Consider the following 22,627-nt stretch of genomic DNA (forward strand, 5'->3'; position numbering starts at 1 on the left):
ATTTCTGGTAAAACATTGAGGGTGAGACATTACTGCATTTCAGTCCTAGAACATCACGTGACCTATTCACACTCACAGATTACTCACATCTGCCATGTGTTCCATTAATTAGTAACCCTACTTAATCTTGGGTTTCTGTGTTGTGTGATGCGGCTCATCGTGGTTATTTCTAGATTTTTTCTTTCCCTATGAGGGTTTTTTTTTTTAAATGAGCCTTTTTTTCTCTTTGTTTGTTTTATATTTTATTTAACTTCTAAATTCATCGTCAGCAACTTTGAAAAAAACTAAATATATAAATTACATTTTACACTAAATCAGTGGAGATTATAATTTAAGTTAAACGTTAAGGCACCCATGAAGACTCTCATGGCACCCATGAAAATTCTTGGTAGACTGAGGCTGATAATGTGGCTTATAATTTCATAAATGATGACTAAGTCGTTCGCTTAATGTAAGGAATTATTATAGAATTTTAGAAAAAAATCTTTCGAAATCAACACTGGAATGAATACATTCATTCATTCATTCATTTTCTACCGCTTATCCGAACTATTCTCAGGTCACGGGGAGCCTGTGCTTATCTCAGGCGTCATTGGGCATCAAGGCAGGATACACCCTGGACGGAGTGCCAACCCATCGCAGGGCACACACACACTCATTCACTCACGCACTACGGACAATTTTCCAGAGATGCCAATCAACCCCCAAACCTGGAGGTGTGAGGCGAACGTGCTAACCACTAAGCCACCGTGCCCCCGAAATGAATACAATCAGTAATTAAAAAAATCAACAGGATTATCACTGTGATAGAAAAAAAATCCATCGTGTTTCTCTTCTTGAAAACTTTCATTCCATTGTGTGAAAAGTTTGCGTGCTGACTAAATCTCAAACTTGTGTTTCTTCAATTCAGTTCACATAACACACATTTAACATTTCACATATCTCTAATGGCCATGCCTTCCCCTTCAGCACAAAGTGGCTGACACTGTTTAACACACTTATGTAGAATTAATGCTCAGAATTTGCATGAATATAATGGCTTAATGACGCTTTGCTCTTGTCACATTCAATTATGCATTCTCGAGTCTTCGATTCTCAGGTTAATGATGGTTAATGAAAACGGTAGGTCCCTTGTGCTTGCAGTAATTAAAATCTAATCCCTTTTGATTGTGACTTTTGATTGCATCCTTTTGGCTGGTGCTTGTTTAGTTCTATTTAACTGCTAATTCCTATGAAGAGAATTCATTCTTGAAAAGCACCACAATGGATCTATTGACATGCAGATCACATTCATAGCCGATCGTGTGATGGCAGTGCAAATCATCTGATAGAGCTTTAAAATGATTCGCCACATAGAACATGCCGTTTTTTTTGTTTGTACGTTATTCTAGTACATAACACTTTCTCAAACTGTATGCCTTTAAATGTTAAATATATCCATGAATATCGTCAGTCATGGATATCTATGGGTAACTCATTTATTTTAAAATATACTTTATATATAATTTAAATATTATCTTCATAATATTTTGATGGGTTTAGCAGTATTTCAATTCAAATGCTTACAATCAATCTATACCTGCACAAATCCAGAGAATTTAAGTCAAGTCAAGAAGCTTTTATTGTCATTTCAACCATATATAGCCGACACATTACACCGTGAAATGAGTCAACGCTTCTCCAGGACCATAAGACAGAGCTTAAGACTTAAGTAAGTTAGTCCTAGCCACATAAAGTGCATCTGTGCAACCTGGTGCAAACAGTGCAAGACAAAAAACAGTGCAAACGAATGATACAAAACACTACAAGACAATACACAAAAGCAGCACTGACCAGACCACATACTGTTATATTCTATAGTACAGTTAGTTCAACAGTAGAGTTGAATCTGGTCTCCTAATAATCAACACTTGAAGGACAGTTCATTCTTGTTATTTTAAAATGTTTAGTATCAAATCAACACCTAATACGTTGAAGTGACACCAAGTATGTTCGCTTAAGTTCAGCTAAAAACAAATGAACTCTGTAATAATGTTCTGTAAAGAGATGTAAGAAGGATTTAACGGGTAGACAGACTAATATCTACAGACAGACTTACTTGACATGCTGTCTGTAGATGTTGGCTCTCTGAGCAGGAATGTTAGATTTATAATAGTCAGGTTTGGCTGACAAACCGAAGTCAAGGACAGTCGTATATCCATCTATGGAATACTGTTCCTGAATCACAAGGCTGTGTACTGTACAGCTCAGTCTGATGAATGTGTTTGGGTGTGTCAGGCCATGAACCGCGATAGTCCATGTTCTCTATTTTACAGATATTTAAACCAGCCACATGTGAAAAATTGAGATTTTTATTAATGATGTAGGTAAAGTCACCATAACATAAAAAAAAAAAATAAAAAAATACAATTTAATTTTAAAGAGCCACTTGTGACAGCCGGCTGCAACAGTAGAAAAGTTATGGTTTGTAACGTTTCAGAATAAAATATCCAAAATGACATTTTCCTTTTCAATTTTCATAGTAAATTTAACTGTCTAATAATGTGATGTGTCTAAGATTTATGAATATTTCAAAAGATACAGAGAATCAGGAGACGTAGCATGCATACAAATTTATCTACGGCTAAAAAAAGAGGTTTACTAAATGGGAAATGGTCCCAAAATTTTGTTTAGATGTTTATCTCTGCTAAAGTGTAAGGTTGGGGATGGGGATGGGGTTGGGGTTGAGGCTAGGGTGGGGATGGAGTTGGGAGGGGGTTTGTTGTAGAGGTGTCTCAAACATAACTGATAATGTCAGGTTTCTCTGTTGGATGTTATTATTAAGTTGAAGCTTTGGCTGTTTAAGCAGAGTGGAGTGTATAGATGAAGAGGTGAGTGAGCTGGACAGATTAAAGTGCTGCTGCATCCCTCTCTTCAGCAGAGTGGCTCTTCTACCAACAGGTCACTGAATGGCAAAGTGGGGAATGTAGAAGATTGTTACAGTATGCATAGTTAAAAAAAAACAACATGACTCTGAAAGAAGTTTAAACTCAAAAGCTCAGATCAGAACATTGCGATACATTGCAAAATAAATCTTGAACATGACTAAAGATCACAGATTTACTCATGCAGAATGTCTTACAAAGATACAGAGTATTATATGATACAAGCCATTTTACTTTGTTACTGTTGCAACAAAACACATTTGATCATTATATAGTTGCACGCTGTGCATTGTGCAGCTTACATAATGTCTCTAAGTAATAAACCTGTCAACATTTTCTTGGTGGTCTTCTCTCTGGATCAGCATTTCCACAGGCCTCCTGGTGAGACTGCTGCATGGTCGTTCCATTTATTGCAATTCGGTATAAACAAAGGCGGACAGGCTTTTGATCAATTTGCACCATGGATTAGCAAATCCTAGCAAAGACAGGAATAGCAATACTCCTAGAAAAGCACAGATTATAGTTGAGATAATGGTTACTTCAGCCTGACTGGAAGCTGAGAAACATTCTTCATGCTGTTTCCTCCTTTTAATTCTACTGTCTGGAATATCCTTTTAACTCCGTGGGTTTATTAGAGTCTTGTGCTGATATAGCTGCCCTTCATTCTGATTCTGTTCAATTTATGCTTCATCTTCGCTTCCTGTCTATCTCTGTGCCACTTGCTGGAGATAATATATTTTGACCACTATTCTGTGATGTGCCTGGTGACAATAAGCCTTACAATGAAGAAGCGAGAGGGCAAAGATCCTCTTTTATCTGACATCGGCTGCCGGGAAGTCCTCACCATTACATTCAGATATTAAAACAGCAGTTTATGATGAGTGTCTGTGCCTGCATGTGGTTTATGACCAGAATGATCCACTACTGTACTCCTTTAGTTCCTGCTGAGATCGCAGTTCACAAACATATCCCATGTCTTTAGGCTAAACGCTGCTCTGTAGTTATTGTATTGACTTGCATTGTTCTCATTCTCCTCACTGTCCACTTCAAACAGAACTAGACTAGCTATTCTTGTTAAGACAGCTTGTAAGATCATGGGAGTTAAGCAACATGTCTCTTCAGGTGATTTATGAGCATTTTGTAATAAAGACAAACAGAATTATTTTTAAACCAGCTCATGTTCTGTACTCTGAGTACCAGGATCTTCCCATGGGCAACAGATTTAGAACAATGATGTGGAACTGAAACTGGTTCACATTCAGCCACCTGATGTATAAAGGGGTTTGTATATGTGTATATACAATATATAAGATGTGTATATTCTATATACAGATCTAGTGTTACAAAGGAACTCTTAGCTTTTATGCTTTTGATATTTTATATATATATATATACTGTATATGAAATTAATTAAAACATTTACTAATTAACACAAAACCACAAGATTATGAAAAAAGACTTATAACCAGACATCAGAATGAGAATATAGACTTGTACCTTGGTACTAGTAAAATACTAAATCCTAGTAAAGAACTTACAGCTATGATATGAAGGAGGAATGGTCTTAAATGAGTATATAAGATAACTAAGTAAATAGTACACTTTATGGCCTAAAGTATATGGACTGCTGTTCATCGTACCTACAGTATATATTGTTCCTCTTGTCAAAGCATGCTACTGTTATAAAATATCCTTCATGGGAATTAAGTGAATAAAATCTATTCTAGCATGATGGTTTGCCAAGGTTGGAGTGTAAGCACCTTATTGTCCTGCACAGAGCCCTGACCTCAACTCCACCAAACACCACTGGGTTGAAGTGGAGCTCTGAATGCACCCCAGACCTCTTCACCTGACATCACTGTCTGACCTCGCTAATGCTCTTGTGGATGAATGAACAACTCCCCACAGCTATATTCCAAACTCTAGTGAAAAGCCTTCCCAGAAGAGTGGAGATTATTATAACAGCATTATTACAAAAAGAACACACATACATACATCATACAAACTGTATTTGAACAGATGTATTTATAGGAATAAAAAAGGAACAACAACAGCAATAATAATAATAATAATAATAATAATAATAATAATAATAATAATAATAATAATAATAATAAGAGGAAGAAGAAGAAGAATGGCTGATACTTTAAAATGTAAAAATCTATCATATGTTGTATGTATATTGGCTGGTAGGTCATCTCTTCAGATGGTCTTTTAAACTAGTAGTGGAAAACTTCTTTACTCAGAAAATCTGTGTGCCATTTTTAGTTAAATATATTCGGTAGCCCAACTTTCTGTGCATAATTAGGAAATATGGAGAAAACCTTAATTTGCATAATTGTTTTCCTCCCCTTGTTTTCTTTTCTTTTCCTTACTGTCTAATGTGTTTTTTTTTCTGTGACTCCACTTAAAATGTTTCACACTTACTGGCCCTATTGTCTTAAGTTAATTTGATTAATTGCAGATGGTGTTTACCTCTTTCAGTTGAGCAATCTGGGTAGAGGCAAACATCAAATACCAAACAAAGCCGACTCGATAAACAACCACCACTAGTGCATTTAAATGAGATGGGTCACTGATTACCGCTGTAGCTAATTTAGCTTTGTGTATATGTGTTTTCCAGACGTCAACGAATGTGAAAGGGATCCGTGTAAAAATGGAGGGATCTGTACGGATTTGGTGGCCAACTATTCCTGTGAGTGTCCAGGCGAATACATGGGAAGAAACTGTCAGTATAGTAAGTATCTATCTTCTAAATTCTAATCTGTTGAAAACCATGTTCCTTGTTTTCATTTTTCCCCATATCTAAAAGTTCCAAAGCAATCTATTAAGGCAGCCTGATATTCTATTAAATTTCCCATATGAAATCTATGCAAAATCCTTACCAAAGGTATATGTTTACATACACAGACAATGAGGAAAGTAAAGCTGACACATTCCCACTGGCAAGCTGCAATCATGGTGTTGACAGTTCTATCAAGATAAACACACTCCACAGCGAGGTCGTGTGCTGCTGTTATAGCATGAACTGATGTATAACTATTAAATTATGACCTTCAGCAAGATTATAACCAGGGCTGCAGCGATTGGCTGATTTTTGGATCGAAGCATCTATTTAACAGCAAATTCCTAAAATGAATCGAGGCAACAATCATAAATTGATTTTTCTAGATTATAACTGATTTATGAAGTTAATCTTATGAAAAAGCACCGACAGCAAGCAAGCTGCTTTGCCTACAATGCTAATGCTTTTAAAGTAGTATGTCTTTACTCTAACGATAGGCCTGACCCAGATTCTGAACAAAGCTAGTCACGTATCGATCGGAGGTTACTAAATTATATTTTAGAAGTCAGAAGGAAACTATTGATTTTAGAAAATAAACTTCAAATAAAATATGATATGTAAAAAAAAAATCTATCTGTGACAAACAATTCTGAAGGTGTAAACAACATAAGTACATTTTTAATATGATTTAATACGAAATATTATTTTCAGTCACCCAATCAAATGTAACCATAAGGACCACATAGGCCTTTATTCATTCATTCATTCATCTTCTACCGCTTATCCGAACTACCTCGGGTCACGGGGAGCCTGTGCCTATCTCAGGCGTCATCGGGCATCAAGGCAGGATACACCCTGGATGGAGTGCCAACCCATCGCAGGGCACACACACACACTCTCATTCACTCACACAATCACACACTAGGGACAATTTTCCAGAGATGCCAATCAACCTACCATGCATGTCTTTGGACCGGGGGAGGAAACCGGAGTACCCGGAGGAAACCCCCGAGGCACGGGGAGAACATGCAAACTCCACACACACAAGGTGGAGGCGGGAATCGAACCCCGACCCTGGAGGTGTGAGGCGAACGTGCTAACCACTAAGCCACCGTGCCCCCTTAGGCCTTTATTTTAACATTTAATTTTCATTTTACTCAACATTTAATTTACATTTTAATATTTTATTTTATTATTATTATTTTTTTTTAATCATACTTGTATGTTACTTATGGCCAGGAATGAAAAACGTTATGGGAATGAAAACAAAAACCAAAAATAATTGAAAATGTTTGTTGAACGCATATTCAGAAAATTCTTCTGGAGTGAAAACATTATTTTAAAAAGTGTTTTTAAATTTCAGTGTGATTACCATAAGCATTTTTCTTTGGAGAATATGCTAATTTCCCATCCAGAATTCATCACTTGCAATGCTGGCTACAGGATCACCTGACATAATACAACCATTATAACCAAGTTTTGAAAAAGTAGTATCAGCAGGAAAATCTGTATAGAACGTTATTTTTCCTACAATTTTACCAACAACAAATCACACGGCAATGGTTAAGGATGTGCTGATATAATAGCTGGTTTATATGATGGTAAGCTACAGCATCTACTTCAATATGTATGTGCAATACCGCAAAAGTGACTTTAACTAGCCACAACTGACAGTACACTTTCAGAAGTACTGTAGCGAATATTGTCGTGTACGATGAGAAAAACAAAACCTAGCATTCCAGGTCTACCCAATCAGCAGCTACTGTATGATGAAGCTACTGTATGCTCAGAGCAGAGCAGAGGGAAGCTTTAGGTTTGCCCACAGATATAATTAACCATTAAGCTTAGCTATCATGGGATGCTGTGTAAACATATTTTACTTGTTAAGTGGATGTGATGATCCGTGATAATGCATGACCAGGAAGAAAAAGAACTGAAAAGTCCCATTTTTTATTTCTAAATCATAAACAATGCACAACAATATGTCTGTATAAAGCACTAAATCTTTCTAACCTGATGACATGACTGACTGAAACCTAATGGGCTCTGTAGAAAAACAAGAGCTCTAAAGTCAGCTAAAATGAATAATTACCACACGTTTGGTGTTGTTTGAAAGCTACTGAACAGCTCATTGTAACCATTATGATGTGGTTGTGTAACTGTATAATGTATAATGCAATGCAACTGCATTGCATGAATAATTAATAGAATGCTGATTTGAAGGCACAATGTGAGCGTACATTTGCGCAATGCACACTGACACATACTTGAAATCATGTCAAGATGTGTCGTTACACCCCTAGTAGATATAGCTAATCGTGCGCAGAAGATTTAGTTCACTGACAGAAATAAGGCTAGCAAGAGCATCACAATTGTGTTTTTTTTATTTTATTGCACAGCTTGCTAAATACTTTTCTAGATTGTTTACAAATACACTTGATCCTTTAATGCACAGAAGTAGAGTATGATCATATTCAGATTATACCTGTTTTGTAAAGCGCTTAAACCAGCAGGAATTTGCTCCTGAGGGGGAAAAAAAAGAGCTTAGCCATGTTTTTCTCTCCTCACTGCAAATCGATTGTGGGTAAATTCCATTAGCCGTTTGACTGACACTTTTTTTTTCCTCGTGTTTCACCTGTTTTGTCAAGTACAATCTCTACCATCTGCTTCGCTGTCTGTAGCTGTTTGGCCGTGCGAGCTGAAGTATGTGTCTGTTTGTTACATAGTGTAGGTAATGCGTCTTGCTCCTGAGAATGAATAACGCAAATGCAGAGGTTAAAGAAAACTAGCATGCTTAATCTTGGATATTCAGGATTCAAAAGATATATGTAATTTATATATATATATATATATATATATATATATATATATATATATATATATATATATATATATATATATATATATATATATATATATATAATATAATATATATATATACACACACACACATACTGTATATATATATATATATATATATATATATATATATATATATATATATATATATATATATATATATATATACAGTATTAATCCTGAAATTAATCCCAGCTCAATCTTAAGCATGTAAATTCCCTATATACGCATGTATGTATGTATGTACGTATGTATGTATGCATGTATGTATGTATGTATTAGGCACAGCTCCTTTGCACAGATCTCTGGGTGCTACTACACATGTGTCACTCTTCTGGCCATTTTCAAATTACTAAAAGCAAACAGATATCAGCTTTTTTTTTACCCTGGAATGAAAATGTCACTTCAGTTAGCTTTGACATTTTATCTGAGCCTGCATCATCATATGGCTAACCTGAGTATATTGTCAGAATGGTTGCATATTTGTGTTTTCTTCATGATAGCACAGCTTTTATGTTTCACCCTATCGTTATGATCCTGCATTACATATGCAGTTGTGAAGGTGTTGGACCTGAGTGCACATTAAAGAGAAGATCAAGAGTGAAGATCAAGATATAAATCCATTAAATCCTTTTTGAAGCCATACTTTTACTTCTTTACTGCTTTGGACCAACGCTTAGAGTGTGTTTTCTAAAAGAAGGAGTTATTTCTCGCATACTTTGTGCATAAGTTTGTTTTATGTATATACATTTTTTTTTTTTTTTTACAAAACTCTTAGAAAAAATGTCAGCATATACTGTATAAGACAAATTCAAGTTGTTTTGTTATATATACATTAAAAACAATAACCAGCAGTAAAAAGCTTAAAATGACTTTATAGCAGTTTGTGCCTCACCATATAGCTTATAGGAAAGAAAAGATCAGAAGTATGGATTTATTTAAGAAAATATTTCTTCAACATTGAATCATTTTATTCCCTCCTGACACTTCTGCATGTATATGATAGTTCTTAGTTCTTATGCCTTATTTAGTTTTTCCTTTTCTAATCCAGCTAATCCTGACTTTAAATCATTACCTTGAAATTCTGGTTCTAACTGATGATAAGAATAAATTACATAAATGCTTAGTGCATGTGGAATTTTATACAATCGTTGGAATTGATCTGAATCTCCTGTTTGCACAATGTTTCAATGTCTCCTTTATAATACAAATCGGTTAGAATTTTGCTATTTAACCACGGCCCTGTACTCTGTTGCGGCTCACGACTGCACACAGAGGGCGCAAGGTCAAGTTGTGTTGTTTCAAGAAAAGTTTATTTACAATTGGTAGTAACAGAAATATATATGCTGGCTGTAAACATCTAAAAATCAACCTAAATCGCTTAGTCAGCTTTAGCAATGGTGGCATTGAGTGGAGCTGGCATAGGCAGAGTAACGGGACCCAGGAGGCTGGTGGCAGGGTCAGGGAGTGTCATCGTCTTCAAACTCTTCCAGTGTTCCTGTATGGAAGACAAAAAGCAACACGCATTACTTTCTCTTCTGACTGAGAGTTTCCCTCTTCTCCTCCAGAATAATAGAGAGCTTGGAGCTCCATTCTAATAGGCCAAGTGATATAAGTGCCATATGTAATCCTCATAAATCAGGTTTTGTTGTTGCAGAAAGTAGGGCAAGACTAATAATAAAGAAACTGGCATACGGTTCTGTAGAATAGCTTATAGAGCGTTATGGGAGCATCCCGGACCATCTGGTTGCACTAATATCTTTCTAAACTTCAATATCAACCTGAAAACATTGCCCGGGTGTTTTGGGTAACTGCAAATATCCTCTCAGTGAATCTTCACACCTGGGAGTGGAAAAGTGCTCACAAGCTTAGGCCCAGGTGTGTAATTTTGTGTATTTGAGTGTGAGAGAGAGAGAGAGAGAGAGAGAGAGAGAGAGAGAGAGAGAGAGAGAGTCAGAACAAAATATTGAGATGTTCCTGTGCAAAAGTCTGCTAGTGTTCTTCCTTACCACATGCAGCCAGGCAGAAAGTAATCCACTTCCTTTACTCTCCAATCTTCTATTCATTATCTCAGTCTTCAGTGGAGTGCAGACACTATTTTTAACAGTCCATCTTTCATGGTTTACCTGTTCTTCCCTCAGCAATTCAGCAATATAACGTAACTTACAATTCAGCTGCATTAAAGGATTGGAAACCTATACAATAATCTGATATATGGTATAGCTGTGTTTGTACATACTGTATATAAAAAATGAAGATGCATTATTTCCAAACATATGTGCATGTTGAATATATGTAACACGTGCACATATATAGTTCCTATGTGAAACGTACACAATACAGACAAGGTATGTGGACATGAGTTCCAGTGTCTCTACTATAGTCATTGCTAATTGGTAAATAAAATCAAACATGCATCCATTCAGTTTCCATATACAAACAGTGGCAGTAGAAACATACTGGAGAACTATCACAGGATGCCACTTTTTCCAAAACTCAGTCTGTGAAATTTCTGCCCTGCTTGATCTACCTTGATCAAGTGTTATTATTGTGAAGTGAAGCAGTAGATCACACAAACTCAAAAGCGGGGCCGAGTGCTGAGGCATGTAGTGCAAACAAATCCTCACTACAGACTTCAGAACAGTCAGAATTTACTGAATCATCACATCAGGGCTCTCAAGTTTTGAAGACAGGAAAGAGTGACATATTTTAAATACCCCCCCCCCCCCCACACACACACACACACACACACACACACACACACAGGCTGTAAAACTGTTGGCTAAGTTACTCATGAAAAACTCATGCTGATTATCTGGGAAACTTTCTCTAACAGCAGTCAAAATGTCATTGTTTGTGACAAACAAGCTGTGAATTTGTTGTAACATTACAACAGGAGATCATGACTTACTCTGTGCTCAAAGTGATGCTCGCAGCTCCAGAGGTTTTCTCTGTGGGTGAACGAGGATGATGCTGAACAATTCCAGGATATGCCTTTTTTTCATTGGTTGTTGTGTTAAATCTTACCCAGATATAATAGTGCTATTTTCTGATTGGCTATTGTGTAGCCTCCTTTTTTTGATTGGCTGATAAGTGTCAGGCTCGACTAAGAGCTCCAGGGGAGACATGCTTGATTCCTGCCCGGTTCCAAAGAGACAGCGGTGCGGACTGATACTGTACATTTTGGGTGCTGCGGCTTATTAAATATATGATAAATAATATGTTTTTCTGCGTGAGAAATACAGTGTGTGGCGGGAGAGCGTGACAAAAGACCCAAATGAGTGACTGTCACGCTCAATGTGTGTCACTTGACAGCCCTGATCACATAGATTATAGATTTGTGGAACATATGTATTTATAATGGTATATCTTGATGTAAAATCTATATAAAATGTCCTGATTAATTGTTGTCCACTGGTTAGCTTGGAGATGACTGCCTGGTAAAGCGACTGTACGATAATACACTGTAAAATATGATAGTTAGTAAATAAGTTATGCAGACTTGCTTCTTCTCTTTAACTCTAATTGTCGTGACAAGTTTGGATATTTAACTCAAGTTTATGAAAGTTGAACCTTAAAGTAATCCATTGTTTTAACTATGTGTTAAGTGTATCCTAAAGTTATGTAAAATAGAATGAACTAGCCACATAATACTAGCTAGCTAATAAGCTTTGAATGGAAAAGTGCAGCTCTGCTCTAATTTCACACTGTAGACACGGTTCAGACGTTCACGAAGGCCCTATGTAAAGAACAAAACTTTAAATGTTGTCTAATATTAATCTGAAACTCACCACCACTTCCAAATAAATGATTAACCTGAGCTGACTATCACTAGATCCCAAAAATGTATAATGTACATTTTTCTCTCACACACACACTTTTATTCTCTCTTCCTCTGTTTGGCTGCCAGGTTTCACATCACCATAAAATCAGACCTTTTCCGTGCCAAATTTTAAGACGTTATCCTGGTTGATGTATCTAAGCTGGTATATGATTTCAGGCTATTTCTGACCCAGTGCTCTGTTGATACAGTGCTGGCTGAATTATTAAGAACATCAGATTATGGAGTATTTTTTCTTTTCTTAGTAATCGTAGTTCACTCATTTATAAAAATCATGAATCTGTTTTGCATTGCAATTCTATTACATTTAAAAAAATCGCATTCAATTATACTTTTTTTGATACCGGCATTAATGTTATAACGTACATAGTGTTACGATGCGGGACAAAGGCGAGTTAGGATCCAAATGCAGATTTTTGAGTTTTAATCATTCAAAACACAAATGCAGCTGAACAGACAGGCAGACAGAACAAGGCAACAAACAGGGCTAACAGGAAACGGGAACAGGCACACCAACATCCAACATGCAATAAAGACCAACACCAGGGAAGTGAACAAACAGAGTATATATAGCTGACAGGAACCAATGACAAAGCAGAGACAATCAGAGACAAAGACAACACACCTGAGGAGATGAATGAGTACAATAAATGTCCATGGAAACCAAAGAGTGGGCGGAGCAAACAATTAGCCACAGGGAAAGACAGCAGACAGAAACAGGACAGAAACACAGACAGACTCATTACACATAGTCATGTAGTTATGCTAAGAACAAACTCATCCAATATACTACTTTTTTCTGCTCATTTCTTCTTTTTCCCCATTTATTTTCTGTTGTGCACAAATTTATAATCTGCTGGTGGATGGAAACCCCACTCATTTCTCACCTTCTCCCACCATTATCTCTGTCGTAACTCCTGGCCCAACAGTGTGAGCTTGATGACTGCTCTAATTTGCCGAGTCTGTAGCTCGGCCTGCTGGGAAACGCGTTTGGCTGTCATGGCAGCACAGTGCTGTCTTTAGGGATGACTGCTGACTTGTGTGGCGAGGTCAGTGTGTGAGCGTCTCACACAGCTCCTCACTAAAGATCATCATCTGCAGAGGGGAAACGTCAACAACGAATCTCAGCTGGGAAAATAAATCCGAGGCGATAGGGAAAGTCTTCCCGGAAGGCTTGTGTCTCATGACTTGCTAATGTTATTTGGAATCAGTGTCACAGTGCTCTTGGACACTATCAATTTCTAGAAACATATTTGTTTTAAAAATATTGACATAATATGAACCTTTCAAGTAACTTCTCTGAAACTGGTACTGCAGAAATTAACTGTGAAATTTAAGGGCTGATATTGAGTGGAAGTGTATAATACAGTATAGTGTAGAATCTTTACACCAGAGAGATTTTTTTTTATAAAGGTACAACACTATTTGAAATGTACCAACACTGGGCCTTCATAACACATTTATAAGTATTGCATAAATATTTTAGAAAGCAATAGTGCAGGATTTATGTAAGGCTTATGTTAACTTGTGAGCTGGCATAAAGGTTTGTATGGAGCAGATTGCTTTGGCTTAACAAAGAAGCTGCTCTGAAACGGCCTCAGTACCTGACGTGGTCTTTGCATTAAGAGAGTCTAGCCCTTTAGCAGGCATGCGGTAAAATGTATCCTTTACCATAGGATTTATGGACATCTAACTGCTGAGTGAGTTTCCTGTTTATGTTACTATAGATGCGCTTATTGTCAGAATGGTGCAATAGTGTACTTTATAAATGTGATGCAGCACTTATAACTGTGCTATAAAGCTTACATAGCTGTAGCTGATATGCTAACATAAGAATTAGAGTCACTCGGAGTCTAAAACAAGGAGACTTTTGATCTTTAGATTATCATATTGTGAAAAAAAGAAAAGCACAAAGATTAGGTTGAAAAAAAAAAGAAAAGAAAAATGAACTTGTGTATTGTTTTGTCATTGTTGAACTCACGGATTTGTCACGAAGACAAAGTCTGCTGAAAGCATGTTGTGACTACGGGTGTTCGTCCGATGGCATTTCTTTGCTTTGATTCCTCACAAATCCGACTTTTGATTGAAGGATAAAAAGGGATGAGACTGAAACTGTAACAGATCGGATTCCTTCAAATAGGGCTGAACAATTGAGATGAATTGGCTCGGAGCTAGTGAGAATTTTACCTCTGTAAATATTAGCAGTCAGCACCTGGTGTGTGGGGAAAGCAGGGCGCTGTCACGCTACAAATTGAATTGAAGATGTATATCAACAGAAGGCCCAACGTGAAGCCCTAAACAATCAGAGCACAGAAATGCAAAAGCTTCCCCATTATTGGATGTGCTACAATGCTAATAGACATGGATAGCTCCAAACTCAAGTGACATTTTTATATTTCTTTTCAATTTATCTATCAGTATGCCAAAATGATGATTTCTGTCTATTTTTAATAGATAATAAATCAAAGCTATTTAAGGCAATGGCCACCTGAAGCCTCTAGGTGCAAAGCCTCCACCTGTCATTTTAATTTAAAGTTTCACATATTTTTTTTTTTTTTTTTCCTGAACTGTTTATAGTTCTTGTAATTAGTTTCTCTTTTTATTTTAACAACTATTAACATTCTCAGCATATGAAAGTTAAAAAATGTCCTTTTTAGATGATCTGAGTTCTTCAGTATGTAATAGGCCATGAATTATGCTCTGAAATAAAAGTACATAAAATGATAATGGTGTTTTTTAGAGAGGTCTTTGGAGGTGAATAATGTGATAGTATCTAATAAATCTAATAGCTTTTGATTTTGATGATGGTGTTTTCAGCTTCTGATTTTTTTTTTCTTTGGTTCTGTCTTTTACTGCATTTCGGGGTCTTAAAATAAAATGATCTTATACAATTGATCTGTTGTTCAGTTGGAGTTTAGGGAGACAAGTCATTTACACACTCACAGTCACACTAACATGTCAGCTAGCTAGACAAAATCCAGACCCAAATGCAGAGATGGAAGTCAGACTGGGGTTTTATTTAAAAAAAAAAAAGACAAATGACAAACACAGGAAAACACTAGGAATCAAACTAAGCAACAACAATACAAAAACAGGATACTGAGAACAAAAGAGGCACACAATTACAAAGACTGATACTGGTGTAACTGATGGGGCAGGTAATTAGAGAAACTTAAAGGACAGGTTTGCAGAGGCAGGACGGGGATAAGGATCAGGGGGACATACATTGCATGAGACACATGGTAAAACCCCTGCTGGTATACAGGCAGGAAATAGCCATCCAAGTCATCCATGACACTTACTGTAATCTGAGCAAAAGCTGAAACCTACAAAGCAAGGAGTAAACCAGAAGCAGTGCCAAGCATGAGAAAGACACAAAACCTGAGAAAAAAAGCAACACATCCTCAAAATTGAAATAGAAATATTCTTAAATAATGTCAGCAATGATTTTTGCAGTGTGACAAACACGATAAAAAAAATAATAGTAATAATTTCTGAAACATTCCAAGAGAAATTTCCAGGGTAAAGAACAAGGTTAATCTTTATTTTCAGAGCCCTTCTGTAGTTCGTCTAGTTTCATTTTATGAAGCCCGTAAGAAGAAAAAAAAAGCTGAAACAGAATTAAAAAAAAAAAAACAACCACACTATTCATTGATGAAGGAGGAATAAAGCGCACACACTAAAGCGCACACACTTTCAGACGGAAAAACTGATAATATACAGTGTTAAATTTAAAGCAACAGTTGCCATACAGTCTTAGGTGCAATGTAAAGAGCATTTAAATCGAACTCCTTCTTCTTTGGTGCAATTTGTTTGTGTTTGTGCAGCAATCGAACAAGGGTTCACACCAGAACACCCGGACCATCTCCCTGAGGCCGAATCTGTACGGTTCCAATCAATCTTTAGCGCAGTTCGATTGCAGTGAAAAATTGAGTCGATCCTGAATCGCCACAAATACAGGAAGTGAACAAAACATACCTTGTGTATTGGGTTGCAAAAAACATTTTTCTGTAGCTGTGAGCTTCTAAACTGAGAAAGAGGACAAAGCTTAGTGCTGTAGAACTGTGATGTGAAATGAGATTGAGAATGATGAATGAAAAGAGACAATAAACAAATTGTTTTTACCATTTTGTAATATACTGTAATGTAATATATTGAGTGTGGCTACATGTTCTCATCTTTTCGAGGTTTGTTTTCTTTTTTCCGTTGTCATTTCTCTAACCAGGGAATGAAGAGGTTTTAGGCGTGCATTTTCAGAGCTAGGTGACCAAACCAGTAGGAAAACAAACCGAACCAAATTACAAATGAACCGCATGTATCAATTTTGCTCTGATTCAGACTCAGAAAGTGGATTAATAGGTGTGAAAGAGTTCTTAGTGTAAAAGAGCTTAAGCTCTCAATGCAAATGGAGTCATGGATCTGATGCTACTGATGTTTTATTACCAACAACATTGTCAGATATCTATCTGCTGTATATGACGTACCACATCAAAACTGTTTGGTCAGAAGTTGTTGATAAAATTGGCTCTGATGGTAGTGTAACTGAAAGTTTTATATTATTTGACATTGCAGTACATAAAGTGGATAAAACGCTTCAGTGTGTGAAGTTGAATCTTGAAGTTTATAATCTTCTAGATATATAATTTCAAGATAATTCACTAATCCTAAAAACTTTCCAGTCCGAACAGCATTGTCTTATGGAAAGTTCACATTCATATCTCTCGTATAAAGTGTAAAGGTGATAGCCGAGGTTTGATCCTTTTTTATCGCTGCAGCACTGACAGTTCAACCATTTGGTGTGGCAGCTTGTTAAAGTTAGAGTTCAGCTGTGTGAAAGCAGCTGTGGAGGTGTAGATGTTTCAGCCGTCCAGATCCGAGCTGATCAAAATGTACATTTTACAGACACACAATCATTGTGTGACTACAGTAATACAATAGTAATCTTTCTTATGGTCATTCTTTGCACAGATACAATCATATAAAACTACGGTTACTATTTTGAAAGCTATACTAACAGAAATACCATTAATGAGTGGAAAAAAGATTACTCACTCACTCACTCATTTTCTACCGCTTATCCGAACTATTCTCGGGTCACAGGGAGCCTGTGCCTATCTCAGACGTCATCGGGCATCAAGGCAGGATACACCCTGGACGGAGTGCCAACCCATCGCAGGGCACACACACACTCTCATTCACTCACACAATCACACACTACGGACAATTTTCCAGAGATGCCAATTAACCTACCATGCATGTCTTTGGACCGGGGGAGGAAACCGGAGTACCCGGACTAAACCCCCGAGGCACGGGGAGAACATGAAAACTCCACACACAAGGTGGAGGCGGGAATCGAACCCCCAACCCTGGACGTGTGAGGCGAACGTGCTAACCACTAAGCCACCGTGCCCCCTGGAAAGAAGATTATAAAAGCAAAAAAAAAAAAAAGAGAGAAGCAAAGCAAACAAATAAGCAAACAGATTTTTTATTTTTCAGCTTCTGTTTTTTTTCTAATCATGCAGGTAAACTTATTACATTTGCATCTATTTTTTATTTTGATATGAAATGTTTTTTTTCCCCTGCTCTATAGATTCACACACAGTAACAGTAGGAAATCTCCTAAGTGCTATAAGACCTTTCATCTTCCTCTTTTTCCCCATTGCCCAGGTGTCTCATCATTGCTATTGTTTGGGTGCTGTGTCAAAATGCATGTTCATTAGTCACCACTCTCCCTGGGTCCTAGTTATTTTTCTATGCCTTGATCTTGGTTGGATTCACATTATGTCAGTGACCTGCAGGGCATTATGACAGTGTGTTGCTGAGACACACTAATGACTGTTCTTGACAATGCCTGAAAAAATAGAGAGTGACATTTGGCTGTCAGTGTATTTCATTAAAATTGTGCATGCAGTCCACAAATTAATAAAGAGATTCATAAATAAACAGAAGTATTATGCTCTTTGTAACTATTTCTAATGGGTCTTGCTTAAAATGTATTTGTATATTTTCGGCTTTACAGAACATATCAAACTTTCAACCATTTTTTCATTTTATCCTACCAAATGGATAAGGTGCTGGACTACCAATTGGAAGGTTGTGAGTTTGATTCCCATGTCCACCAGGTTGCTGCTGCTGGGCCCCTGAGCAAGGTCCTTAACCCACAATTGCTCGGTTTTATAAAATTAGATAAAATGTAAGTCTCTCTGGATAAGAGTGTCTGCTAAATGCTCTATATGTAAGTAGCAGAGAACGAGGTGCGTCTGATGAGTGAAAATATAGTGAATCAAACTTAAATACCACTTTAAACAGAAGTGGTTTGTATAAATTATATTGGGCTGTAGAGCTGATCATTTTTGGCTACTGCTGTTTTTTATATAATCTAAATTAAATGCTTAACACAAGCACCAAGTATAACGGTAGCTAAACACGCACAAAATATGACTGTAGAAAGGACATTATTCATAATAACATTCTTTGCTGTTTATAACAATTTATAATCACACCCTCCAGTGTCAGCTAAATGAGTCTGGTTCCTCTCGAGGTTTCTTTACTGTATCTTCCATCTAAGGGAGTTTTTCCTTGCCACAGTCGCTTCAGTCACCTCAGGCTTGCTCATTGGGGATAAATGCAAACACGCTTAAATATAAGTCTAATATTAATCTTAAACTTTTATATAATATTAATCTTTGCATCATGTTTTTTTATGTTCTGTAAAGCTGCTTTGATACGATGTCCATCGTTTGTTCAATCATGCGTTCTTTAGTCTTCTTGAACACATGAACACATACACGAGTATTAGCACATACATGTGTCTTAGCTCTGCCTACTGCCACGCTCAATCTTACAGTTATAACTACTTAGTAACTGAAAATTTTCTAGCTATATTTCTAGAATCCTTTGAAAAAAAAGGTTCTGTTAACAGAAACCCAAACCTATTTTACATTCTAGATGTAAATAATTCTAAGTCTTCCTGTCTATCTCATGTACATTTATTTTATATAGCATGATTACAAACATAAATCATTACATCTGTGAGTTACATTTAGCCACAAAGAAAGCTTAGACAGCTGGCTCTTGCACTTCACATCCCGTAGTCTAAGGATCAGTGTTGTGCTAGTTACTAAGAAATAGTAACTAGTTACAGTTACTAGTTACTTCATTCAAAAAGTAACTCAATTACTTTGTTGATTACTTACACCATAAAGTAACGCATTACTGTTAAAGGTAAGTTTTTAGTTACTTTTTTAAAGAAATAATGAGCATATTTCCACTTTGAGAAACTTGTCTTGCTCTCGCCTTGACTCGCCGTTACTGCCGCACATACTTGAATAAAAGGAAACATGACCACAGTGCGGCGTCTTCGTGTTTACAGTGGTTGGCATCCACCAATCCTACAATGTGTCGCTGCTGTAAAAAAAGCAGTTAGTCTGTAAGCTACACTTAGTCTGGTAGTTAGTTAAACAGTTAGTCTGTAGGCTACACTTCAGCCAAAATGAATAATTTAAAAAAGTAACGGACAAACGCACCATAGGGTAACGGTAACGGAGTTACTTTATTTAAAAAGTAATACGTTAGAGTATTAGTTACTGTCAAAACTAACTGCGTTACAGTAACGTGTTACTAGTCACGTTACTGCCCAACACTGCTAAGGACATTCAATATTGTAATAGTATAAGTGAGGCTTTCAAAGGCTTTCTGTGTCATCCAAGGAATAATTGGGCAGAACAGAAGAATTTCCTCTTAGTACTGCTTTTTTTGATTTTGACCTTTTTACTTATACTATTTCTAACAAACATTTACCAAGGAACGCACTGCAAGAACCTCTGTGTGTCAAGGACATTTTTGATACAGCTTGATGCAGAAAATGTCACTGGTGCCGTTACGGCACCAATAAAAATAAAAATACGGGTAGTTATATAAAGTCTTAAGTGATTTAATAAGACAAAAGAAGCAAACAAGCTTTTTTTAGATGATCTACTGCCCAGCTCATTCTCCTTGTGGTCAAGAACAAGACCAGCTCGGGAAGCATTCAGTTTCTGATGCCAAGTACTGTATCTACACACCAAAGCACATTGTTTAACAAGCTGAAAAGAGGATATAAGGCTACACTAGGCTTGTAGTATCGATTCATTAGGCGATAATTTAAATTTGAATTGAATGCTAATGGAAGGAACTTACTGAATTGTAAACTGGAGCTAATACAAAGAGCACTAAAAAGGCTCTATGGAGGAAATCTTCACTGTTTCAGGTAGAACCTTTTACGTTTTCTTTTTCAGAAAAACAAGTTCCAGTAAAACGTTTTTAGAAAGCTAGCACTGATGAAATCTTTTCTCTTAACATACAGAGAGAAAATAATAGGCCTTATAAAGCTTTTTAGCATGTGTCCAATTTTTTTATAACTTATTGTCAAGTCAGAAACCACCATTTTGAAAACTCCATAACTGGATCCCAGATTGAACAGATTGCAAAACAATGCACTAGAAAAGAAAAAAAAAATGTTAGCAACACAGGCTTAAAGAATCTATGCCATTCATCTTCTACAATACCCCACTGATACCACAAGTTAATAAATCTGTCAGAGAACCACCATACTGTACCATGTACTGTAACTTTATAGAGTTAATAAAACAAAGTCTTCTGTACAACCAGGACCTATAGGGCTAGAATGAGTTCATGCAACTTAATGAGATTTTATTATATATACAATTCTATAATAATAATAATAATAATAATAATAATAATAATAATAATAATAATAACAATAATTAGTAGTATTATTAGTAGTAATATTCTCACTCTCACTCATTTTCTACCGCTTATCCGAACTACCTCGGGTCACGGGGAGCCTGTGCCTCTCAGGCGTCATCAGGCATCAAGCAGGATACACCCTGGACGGAGTGCCAACCCATCGCAGGGCACACACACACTCTCATTCACTCACACAATCACACACTACAGACAATTTTCCAGAGATGCCAATCAACCTACCATGCATGTCTTTGGACCGGGGTAGGAAACCAGAGTACCCAGAGGAAACCCCCAAGGCACAGGGAGAACATGCAAACTCCACACACACTAGGCAGAGGCAGGAATCGAACCCCCAACCCTGGAGGTGTGAGGCAAACGTGCTAACCACTAAGCCACCGTTCCCCCCATTATTGTTATTATTAAACTTAATTGACTTTATTATAAACTCACCTACACTGCACTCACCTACAGTACACTGCACTACAGTTGATTAGGACTGATTTCATGCCAGGGACAATCTCACAGCTACTGTTACTGTCAGCTGTTAGTGCAGGTTAGTGTCTGTGTTGATTTTTGGGGTATGTTCTCCCAAGGATTTTTTAAAAATATGCCAGTATTAGGACTGGTGACCCTAAACTGTTCATAGGTTTGCTTATGTGTGTGTGTAGGGATGTGGTAGCCTAGTGGTTAAGGTGTTGGCTACCAATCGGAAGGTTGTTAGTTCGATTCCTACGTCCACCAGGCTGCTGCTGGGCCCCTGAGCAAGGCACTTAACCCTCAATTGCTCAGTTGTATAAAAAAATGAGATAAAACGTAAGTCGCTCTGGATAAGGGCGTCTGCTAAATGCTGTGAATGTAAATGTGTTTACATACAGTAGTGCCCTGGTGTTTATTCCAGGGTTCTTATTCTTTATGCTTGGCTCTTGAGTTACAAATTTGACAAGGATAAAGCAGTTACTGGGAATGCATCAGTGAATAAATGACAGTAGTGTAGAACATACCAAGTATGGGGAGAGATTTTTGTAGTATCTAATAACATTTACATCATGTACAGTAAACCTTTAAATTCCTATTTGGTTTGTTAAATCCACATGCAACGAGTTGGTTGGAAAAATGTTGCTCAAAGCTTAAAGCTGCTGCTTTGCTGCATATGTTATTATAACATTTTAAAGGCTTAGGATATGATGTCTCAACCCCACAATCTCGAGGGTAGAACTCCCACTTTCCTGAGTATTGCAGCATCACTATTACATGTGAATGACCGCAAGAAAACATAGAAAGCGTAAAATGTTTAAAGAAACAGTCATTGGTTTTCAAGGACAGTCTGTGAAAGAAAAGAAACTCTTCTGAGACATATATCTATCCTAAAAGCCTCTCGTTCCAGGTTCTTCTTTATTTTTTTTTTTTTTTAAAGAAACCTCCATCTCCTGCTCAAGAGTGTGCATTTGTTGACTTAATACACAGTGCCTG

The 22,627-nt window shown here is 36.9% G+C and overlaps 1 protein-coding gene across 2 annotated transcripts in view; it reads left to right on the top strand.

Annotated features, from left to right (window-relative positions):
* The window catches only part of edil3a (EGF-like repeats and discoidin I-like domains 3a), a 174,682-nt gene that overhangs the window by 102,235 nt on the left and 49,820 nt on the right, over nucleotides 1-22,627 (top strand). For both annotated transcript variants that reach the window (XM_060884204.1, XM_060884205.1), the window contains exon 4: nucleotides 5,548-5,661. In XM_060884204.1, coding sequence (XP_060740187.1) covers nucleotides 5,548-5,661 — 114 coding nt within the window. The remainder of the gene's footprint in view (nucleotides 1-5,547; nucleotides 5,662-22,627) is intronic.

Source organism: Tachysurus vachellii, chromosome 12 (genome assembly GCF_030014155.1).
Source record: "Tachysurus vachellii isolate PV-2020 chromosome 12, HZAU_Pvac_v1, whole genome shotgun sequence".
NCBI lineage: Eukaryota > Metazoa > Chordata > Actinopteri > Siluriformes > Bagridae > Tachysurus > Tachysurus vachellii.